A 10,202-nucleotide genomic window follows, 5' to 3' on the forward strand; every position below is an offset into this window, starting at 1 on the left:
TTAGTAATCAATTCTAACTGGAAGCAAAGGCTTTCCCACGGTATACTCATAGGATTTCTCCCCACTCTGAGTTTGTTCATGTTTCCTAATGGAAGTGGAGCAAGCGAATGCTCTAGCACCTTGTTCACATTTATCGGGTTTTTCTGCGGTATGAGTTCTTTCGTGTGTCTGAAGAGAACTGGAAGCACTGAACCACTTACCACACTGTTTGTATGGACGGGGCTTTTCCCCAGCACGAGCTCGTTCGCGTTTTCGAATGTAACTGGGACGGCTGAAAGCTTTACCACTTTGTTTACAGGGGAAGGGCTTTTCCCCATTGTGACTTCGTTTGTGGTTCTGAAGTGAAGTGGAGGAACTAAACCATTTATTGCATTGTTTACATTCATAGGGTTTCTTCTCTCCAGCATGAGAAGTTTGATGTCTTCTAAATACACTGGAAAAGGGAAACACTTCTTCACATACACTGCATTTAAAAGGCCCATTTCCAGTGTGCTTTATCATGTGTGTTCGAACACTTGTGAGAGAAAAGAAGGCCTTCCCACACTGTTTGCATTCATAGGGCTTCTCCCCAGTGTGTGTCCGTTCATGCTTTCGAAAGGAGCTGGAACAGCTAAAGGCCTTCCCACACTGTTTGCATTCATAGGGCTTCTCTCCAGTGTGTGTTCTCTCATGTTTTCGAAGGGAGCTGGAACAACTGAATGTTTTCCCGCACTGCTTACATTCATAGGGCTTCTCTCCAGTGTGGCTTCTCTCATGAATTTGAAGATAACTGGGACAGTTGAAGGCTTTCCCACACTGTTTACATTCATAAGGCTTCTCCCCAGTGTGGGTTCTTTCGTGTTTTCGGATGGAACCAGAACAATTAAAGGCCTTCCCACACTGTTTGCACACGTAGGGCCTCTCTCCGGTGTGAGTTCTCTCATGCTTTCGAAAGGAGCTGGAATGGCTGAAGGCTTTCCCACACTGCTTACACTCATAGGGCTTCTCTCCAGTGTGCGTTCTTAAATGGATTCTGAATTCACTGGGGAAATGAAAGGCTTTCCCACATAGCATACACTTATAAGGCTTACTTCCAGTGTCCATTATCATGTGTCTCTGAATGCTCATAAGAGAAATGAAAGAGTTCCTATACTGTGTAAATGTATATGGCTTCTCAGAGTATTCTTCAGTTTCATATAGATTGTATCCAGAGTTGGCTATGATGTGCCTATTAAGGAATAAACAACATATGAAGATTTTTTTCCAGACAAGTCACACTTCACATGATTTTCCTATACTAAGTACTTTTTTTTCAATTAAGATTTGTAATCTCACTAAGTTTTACGACCTTTACTTTTACAGAATCTACCATATGACTTCTGTACAAAAGACAAGTACATATTGAAGGCTGGTTTACTGCTGAATTTCTATTCATTAATGTCTTGGACTTACATTATAACCAATTTCAGAGAATGTCCAAGTGTCTTGGCATGACAATTATTAGAAAGTAAATGGAATCATCTGTCTGGAACATGGCTTCCCCAAATCCATTATCAAAACAGTGGCGTTCACATAGTTTCTTAGTACTGTATGAAAACCAACTACCTTAAAGGCAAAACACAGTTTGTAGGGAGCTGCGCTGTGCCGTGCCCCAGAGATGGCGCTGACCTCCGCCATCGGGAAGGCGAGCGCTCCCTGATAAACAACTCCTTATTTGGACGCACTTGCCTGGCTCCTTAACTTCTGCATGGTTATAGCCTACCTGCATTGCCCACGTGGCAGCTTATGGTTTGCCAGTCTAGAGTATTTAGCCTGCTCCCTTCCCTCCCCCGGGAGCGGAGTCAGAGGCAGAGTGAGAAGCAGAAGTTTGTTCAAGAATCCTGAATAAACTGCTTGAAGAAGATCTTCCTCGGGTTGTGTCTTCCTTGCTGGTCGAGGTTGGGTGCAACAACAGTTGGACTGGGGGTGGGGACAAATGAACTATAACCAGTGTTTACAGCTGTGCTTATCTGTGCGGTTTGTTTACCGAGTTCACAGACATGCTGAGCTTCCCTCAAGGAACACCATACCTTTTGTGAATTCAGATTACCTTAGATTTGTCTCAGGATTTTTGTCCTCATCCTCAATGTTCTGGTCTTCCCACCCTTTCTCTAAAATATAGACCAAGGAAAAGCACTATTAATTATGAACTCCAAAAATTAATAGCAGCTTTGAGATTCTATATACTAAAAATCATGCCCATTTATTCACAGAAGTAGTTCCTTTCCACCATTAAAACTGATTTTTAAAAAATTTCCAGGATGTTTTTGTTTTGTTTTAATTAAGTAAAGAAATGTTAGGCTCAAGAAATGACTCAGCAGTTAAGACCACTGACTGCTCTTCCACAGGACCTGGGTTCAGTTCCCAGTACCCACATGGCAGCTCACAACTGTCTCTAGCTTCAAGATCTGACACTCACACAGACATATATGCAGGAGAAATACAATTAAAATATATTTAAAGAAAGAAAATGCTATCACACTTACCTAGAGAAGTCAGGTTCCTAAAGACTTCCTCCATCACATCTCTGTAGAGATTCTTCTGGGAGTGATCCAGCAAAGCCCACTCTTCCTGGGAGAAGTTTATAGCCACATCATCAAAGGCCACTGAGTTCTAAAATATCACACAATGTCCATTACAAGCTGGGTAAGACTTATACCACTAGGAATCTATACTCTATAGGTAGATGTCCATGTGATTTTGTGATTTCCAGATATTCATCCCATCCTTTGGTCACGCACGTTTACTTTCTTATGTATTCAGCTGCCCACATGCAGCTGTTTTAAGGGTAAAGTTGAACTGAGTCACTCAGGAAAGCAATAGCAGAGTAAAACTCCTTCCGAATTGGTAAATCCAGGGAGGAAGATATGCTACTTGGTTATCTCTAGTTTATCACAGTACAGCACATCTCTAATCCATGTTACTAACCTTGTCTGCGCCTCAAAGTGATTAATACTTGTACTGTCAGAGTTCTTAAGGTTAGAAGTGAACACTCACAAAGTTGTACCTTTGCTGCTGTATCAAGGACCTCAAGATTTCGGAGGAATTCCAAAGTTCCAAGTTTTAGAGTGACTAAGGTCAGTAAAAATCCTGGATAACTAACTTATAGTTTCACATGCAAGTATAAGACACTCAGAAAACTACCAGATCCCAGGAAGAGCAGTAAGACTAGTGCTTCCTAATGCCAAAGCCTGCCTCTCAATGCAACAGCGATCGAGGTAATGCGGAAAACAGCATCCCAGTGAAAATCCAGAGTCCAGGGAAAGTGAGGTCAGGAAACACTTTGGGCTGCTCCAAATATACACACCCCTCTGCAGAAACACGAGTAAAACCAATAATAATTCACTAAAAATAGTGAAAACTTCACTATTCAAACTTTTTAAAAAAGATTTATTTATTTATTTATTTTAATATGAGTACATTGTAACTGTTTTCAGAGGCACTGGAACAAGGCATCAGATCCCATTACAGATGGTTGAGAGCCACCATGTGGTTGCTGGGATTTGAACTCAGGACCTCAGGAAAAGTAGTCAGTGCTCCTGACCACTGAGCGAGCTATCTCTCCAGCCCAATATTACAACTTTTATATCAGCCATGTGAATGTACTCGGATTAAAGATCTGAAAATGACCAGAATGCCTCGAGAGGCTTCTACTCATCCTTGCTTCAACCTGTCTCTGACATGCTATGATGGTTTATATGTGGTTGGCCCAGGGAGTGGCACTGCTGGGAGGCGTGGCCTTGTTGGAGTAGGTTCGGCCTTGTGGATGTGGGCTTTAATATCCTTGTCCTAGGTTCCTGGGAGCCAGTCTTTCACTAGCAGCCTTCAGATAAAGATGTAGAACTTTCAACTACTCTTCCAGCATGCCTGCCTGGATGCTGCCATATTCCCACCTTGATGATAATAGACTGAACCTCTGAACCTGTAATTCAGCCCCAACTAAATGTTGTCCTTTATAAGACTTGCATTGGTCATGGTGCCTTTTCACAGCAGTAAAACCCTAACTAAGACACACGCTAGCAGCAGCCTAAGTTTCCAGCTCAGGAGCAGAGCAGACCTCGTTTTCATCAAGTAAACAAAGCCAAGCTGCTCCTTATACCCACACAATGTGTACATACCACCTAAACTCTGGAAGAAAATGTTGCAGTGAAATTTCCTTTTAAAAATTAAAGTATTTGGGTTTGAGAAATGCCTCAGCAGTTGAGCACTGACTGCTCTTCCAGAGGTTCTGAGTTCAATTCCCAGCAACTACATGGAGGCTCACAACCATCTATAATGAGATCCAGTGCCCTTTTCTGGTGTGTCTGAAGACAGCTACAGTGTACTCACATACATAAACAAATCTTTTTTTAAAATTAAAGTATTAAAAAATACCCAAGTATAATGTGAAACTGAGAAAGCACTATGCATCCCAAGAAACTCTAAGAACAAAACCCCAACCTGATTTTGTGTTAAAGAAATACCCAGAAATACCCCTTGAAAGAGGTGAGCATTTACTGTCTTCTAATTTTTCTGTTTTAGTTTATGAAATTCACAGAAATATGTCAAAACTGGTTCAATAAATAATAATGAACAATACACCAGACTAGGTACACATAAGCAATACAATCTCTGCAAAACAAAAAGTTTGAAAATAGGGGCTGGAGACAGCTCAGCAGTTAAAGGGTGCTTGTTACTCTTGCAGAGAACCCAGGTTCAATTGCTAGCACCCACAAGGCAGCTCACAAACCACCTACAGTTCCAGTTCTAGGATTTCTAATGCCCTCTTCCAGCTTTCAAGGTCACTTCATGCAGGTACACAAATGTTTTTAGGAGTGGGGAAGTGGAGGCTGGGCATGGTGGCACATACCCTTAATTCCAGCATTCAGGAGACAAAAACCAGTTAGAACTCTATGAGTTGGAGGCCAGCATGGTCTACTTAATGAGACTTTGTCATTTAAAAAACTTTTTTTTAATTTTAAAGAAAATGCTTGGACAGTATTTTCACTACATAAATGGACACAGTTGGCCAGACAGTGGTGATAAACACATTTGATCCCAGCACTCAGGAGGCAGAGGTAGACAGATCTCTGTGAGTTTAAGGCCAGCCTGGTCTACAGAGTGAGACCCAGGACAGCTGGGGCTACACAATGAAGCCCTATCTCAAAACACACACACACACACATACACACACACACACACACACACACACACACACACACACACGACAAAGAAAAGGCAAATAGCCAGTATGTTCAATAAACAAGGACAGACAATAAACTGGGGAAACTGACTTTTCAGTTGTCATATATTACAATTGTCAAATGTCCATTTTAACACCAAAAATAAGAGAAGAAAATATCTGAGATAACTATCTTTGAGAAACCAGACACTACAGTCAATAAATGCTACACTCACTCAATAAGATGTTTTAAATGACTGACTGTCTCTAACATTGTGTAACATAAGACAGATGGCCAGATTACATAGGGAAAAACTAGAATTACAATGAAAAATGGAGAAATCCATAATCACAGTTAGAAGTACCAAAGTATTCCATATCAGTAGTTGACAAGTTTGAATGGGCAGAAAAGCAGTAATGGTAACAGTGTTATTCAACAGCAGCAACCAGAATTTCAGTGATGTTTCAGGAACACTCAGTTAACAGCAAAACTAAGGGATAGACCACATTCTGCGTGAGAAACACACAACTACAAGCACAGAAACTACTCAATGAACATGGAAGCATTAAATAGCAACCAGTAACAGAAATGCAGTTAGAAACCTCCAAACTGCAAATGAAGTCACAAAGTGCCAAATCACATGTGGACGAAAGAGAGTCATCTGAGGGAACCTGAATAGTTCAAGGAAAAGAAACTTAAATTGTGGAACACAGTATAGCCAGTACAAAGGAAAAGTTTAAGGCATCAAATTCATTTCTGGCAACTTCAGTGACGAGGAAGGTAGTCCTGTATCAACCCAGAGAAACTGAGGAGGCACCAATGGATTCAAATCAAATCAAATGGGGGCTGGAACAATGACTTAGCTGTTAAAAGTGTGTGTTATTGTAGAAGACCCAAGGACCATTCCCAGCACCAGTCAGGGAGCTCACAGCTTCTGTATCCCTAGGTTCAGAAGAATCTGAAACCTCTGGCCTCCACAAGCACAGACTCTTGCACACACATAATCAAAATAATTTAAATTTAAAATAAATAATATATCTTTAACAAAAAAGAAATCAAATGAGCCAGGGCTACATGAGACCCTGCCTCAAGAAGTAAAATAAAATTAATAAAAACTAGGCACAGTGGTGTATATCTTAAATCCCACAGAAAGTTTCAGGACAAACAAGGCTACATAGTGAGACCATATCTTAAAAATAAATAAATAAACCAGTTAATTGGGTTAACAGAATGGTTCAGCAGGTAAGGCATTTACTCTAATGCTGATGGTATGAATTCAATTCCTAACTTCTACACTTGTCCTCTGACTTCACACACACACCTCGGCATGCAAGCTGTATTGTGGCAACTTGACACAAGTTAGATTCATCAGAGAGAAAGGAAGACCTCACTTGAAGAAATGCCACTGCGAGATTCAGCTGTAAGGCAGTTTCTCAATTAGTGATCAATAGGGAAGGGCCCGGCCCATTGTGGGTGATGCTACCTCTGGTAGTTCTGGGTTCTATAAGAAAACAGACTGGGCAAGCCATGTGAAGCAAGCCAGTAAGTAACATCCCTCCATGGCCTCTGCATCAGCTCCTGCCTCTAGGATCCTGCCCTGCTTGAGCTCTTTAAAATAACTATTTATTTATTTAATGTATATGACTACACTGTTGCTGTCTTCAGACACACCAGAAGAGGGCATCAGATCTCATTACAGATGGTTGTGAGCCACCATGTGGTTGCTGGGAATTGAACTCAGAATCTCTGGAAAAGCAGTCAGTGCTTTTAACCACTGAGCCATCTCTCCAGCCCCACCTGCTCGAATTCTTATCCTGACTTCCTTCAGTTAATCTCAGTGCTGTAAAAGGGTAAGCAGAATAATCCCTTCCATTCCAACTTGCTTTTTGGTGGTGTTTCATTGCAGCTATAGAAACCCTAAGGCACATGCAAACAAACTCACACAAAAAAAAAAAAAAAAAAAAAAAGAAATGAAAATAATGAACTATAACAAAAACTAGCTATTTGTAAGCATGATTATAATTGACAAATTTATACTTAGGTTTAAAAAGGAAAAGACAAAAGAATTACTTAGAAGGTCATTTCAAATCCTGTCCTATGGACGTTCAGTTACTCTGGTAGCACATCCTTCTAATCCCAGCACTCTCAAGGCTGAGACAGGCCCTCCTGAGCTGGAGGCCCACCTGGTCTACATAGCAAGTTCCAGGGCAGTCAATGTTACATAGCAAGACCCTATCTCAACAACAACAAAGCCAACTTACTAATTTACAAGTTCACCTACCGTACTTTGTGGGAATGTATTCATTTTATACAACAACAATGGGAAACTAATGTTTTCTCAATATTTTAGTCTAGGCCCATATAAGACTCCCCAACTGGCCTCCCCCAATAAAAGCATCTCAGAAATCTTTCTGTATACATTAGGGGAAACAGTTAAAAACAATCCGAGGAAATGAAGCTTTTTTTTTTTTTTTTTTTTTTTTTTGTTGTTGTTGTTGAAATCTACTTCTTGCTGGCTTCAAGAGTATTTCACCTTGCTGGGTGGCACAGCTTTAAGCTCAGCACTTAGGAGACAGAAGCAGGTGGATCTCTGAGTTCCAGGATAGCCAGGGTTACACAGAGAAACCCTGTCTCAAAAGAATATCTACCTTATTAAGCCCTAAGTACATTTCATATTTATTGAAAAGCTGAGGTTCAAATAAATGAACAATTTCAAGGCAGTGAATTTAGGCAGTTCTGAAGAACAAACAGACCTGTCAGGATCAAGTGCCAAATAAAGCTGTTCTCTTTAGTGCCCCTGAAAAGTTCAACAGCCACACCTCCTCAGGAGACACCCAACTGGCTTAAACACAGCCTCAGCTTTCATTCCCACTGCACCCTGGTGAGATTTTCTAATCCTTTGAAAGGTTTCCTCCCCTAACAACTGAGAGATTCAAGATGACAGGAAATACTACTCTGGGGCCTTTATTCGCCAGCACCTAACTAAACAATGTTTCCTAAAAGTGGATCTAAGCTTGGGGGGGGAAATGTCCCTAAGAATTAACTATTCTGCTGAAGGGATGGCTCAGAAGTGCAATGTCTGGTCTTCCAGAGGTTCTGAGTTCTAGTCCCAGCACCACATTGTGTTTCAACCCATTTATAATAAGATCTGCTGCCCTCTTCTGCCCTGCAGGCATACGTGCAAGCAGCATAGTGTATACATAATGAATAAATAAATCCTTTTTTTTTAAAAAAGAATGAACTATTGAGATGAGGACTATTCCAGGAAATTCCTCCAGCTCCAGAGCCTCCAGCTGCTCCTCACAGAGGTTTCACCACTGACTGGTGTCTCAGTGGTGACTAAAGGTCAACCTTATGCTAGGACATGTGGCAGCTATAAGAAACTTGTCAGCATCTGGCAGCTCTGAAACCTGGGACCATTACTAATAGGAGATGAAAAAATACTGTGTCTTTTTCTACTTATTTAGCAACGAAAATAAACAGCAATGATTGTCACTTTTTAAACCTTTTACACTAGAAGTTGCCATTAGAGGATTCTGCGAATTAAACTGCTTTGGGAAGGCTGCAGAGATGGCTCAGTGGTTAAGAGCATTTGCTGCTCTTGCAGAAAACTGGATGGAGCTCAGTTTCCAGCAGCCACTTTGGAGCAGCTCATAACCACCTATACCGTTAGCTCCAGGGAATCTAACGCCCTCTTCTGACTTCTTCAGACACCCACACACGTGTGTGTATGCACACACAACCACAAAGAAAGAAGGGATGAAAGCCTGGCATGTCGGCCTTCACTCTGCTGGACCTCTTTTCAGTCTAAGCATGTAATCACTCAAGTTTTGTCTGTCTAACCCACTTCATCTTTCAAGGCTGGGGGCATAAGCTATGGTCCTTAACTCGCACTCACCCAGGATTCACAGAAGAACAGCCCTCACACAAGCAGAAGCTATCTCCAGAGAACCACCTAGTCCCCTCCAGGTCTTAAATGAGCGGAGACAATGATGGGCGGGGCCAAACTTAGCAAGAGGCTACTGCCGTTTAAAGCTTGTTTCTGGTCTGGTCTTTTTCTGTTTAAGCCTAAAGCTCTTGTCCAATAGGGGTTGGAGTGTCACTAGACACTTCATCTGTCACTCTTCCACTGTGCTCACACTAAAGAAATCTCCATTCTCGGCTTTTCCCTACCAACCAACCATCTGTCTAACTCGGTGTCCTGAGACTAGCTGGGGGTCGGCCCTAAAGACTGGAATTTGGGGGATTCACTGTGAACACTCGGAGCAGTCAGGCGCAAGGAAAGTAGAATGAGACCCCACTTTCCAAGCCTCAGGAAAGCTCAGCCATGGCTGACGAGAGGGAACTCACAACCAGAAGCCAGCGCCCCAAGTCAAGGTGGGTGGGCCATGACGCCCCAAGACCTGAGGTGGGTCGGCCAGGCCGCCGCGGGGGCAGATGGGAAGCGAGCGGACCCAGGCCACACAGGACCAGGGACAGCACCGGGATCGGGCCGCCGACTCCAGCTACGGAGGCCTTCCCTGCGGCTGGTCCTGGTCGGATGTAGCCAGCGTCGGCCGGAACGCTCACCATTTCTGAATTTCTGCCGTCCCGCGTCGTCTGCACTGCATAGGGACACTAGCTACAGCGGAGCCACCTTACACAACTGTGAGCTGAGACACAGAACCTGAAGAAACGGAACCTGAACAAGAACTAAACAGTGAAAAGAACCAAACACCGCGAGAGTAAAGCAACTTGCCCTGCCCCTCCACTCCAGCTGCAGCCTGATTGGACAATTCCACTCTGATAGACAGGGGCTTGGACACGCCCCCAATCCTTAAGCGACTAGGGATGTAATACAAGATTTCTCTGCACTCTAGCAATGGCCCTGCCATGACACCCTTATACTTGACCTACAGAAGACATATCTATGTGGTAATAGCGTAGATATATAAACTATCACAATGTTAGGAAATTCCTAACATGACAATTATTTTAAATTTTTATTGTGAATCCCTTGAGACAGGGTCTGGTGTAGCTTGC

The 10,202-nt window shown here is 42.5% G+C and overlaps 1 protein-coding gene across 1 annotated transcript; it reads right to left on the bottom strand.

Annotated features, from left to right (window-relative positions):
* On the bottom strand, window positions 1-9,856 carry LOC308426338 (uncharacterized protein; the record flags this gene model as incomplete). Its single annotated transcript, XM_080924065.1, has 4 exons — window positions 9,750-9,856; window positions 2,505-2,631; window positions 2,069-2,129; window positions 1-1,207 (listed from the first exon to the last, which is right to left on the bottom strand). The coding sequence occupies exons 1-4, from the start codon at window positions 9,750-9,752 to the stop codon at window positions 1-3; spliced, it is 1,398 nt and encodes a 465-aa protein (XP_080780191.1). The 5' UTR covers window positions 9,753-9,856.
* Between the last annotated feature and the right edge of the window lie 346 nt (window positions 9,857-10,202).

Source organism: Micromys minutus, assembly GCF_963924665.1.
Source record: "Micromys minutus genome assembly, chromosome: 10".
NCBI classification, from domain to species: Eukaryota; Metazoa; Chordata; class Mammalia; order Rodentia; family Muridae; genus Micromys; species Micromys minutus.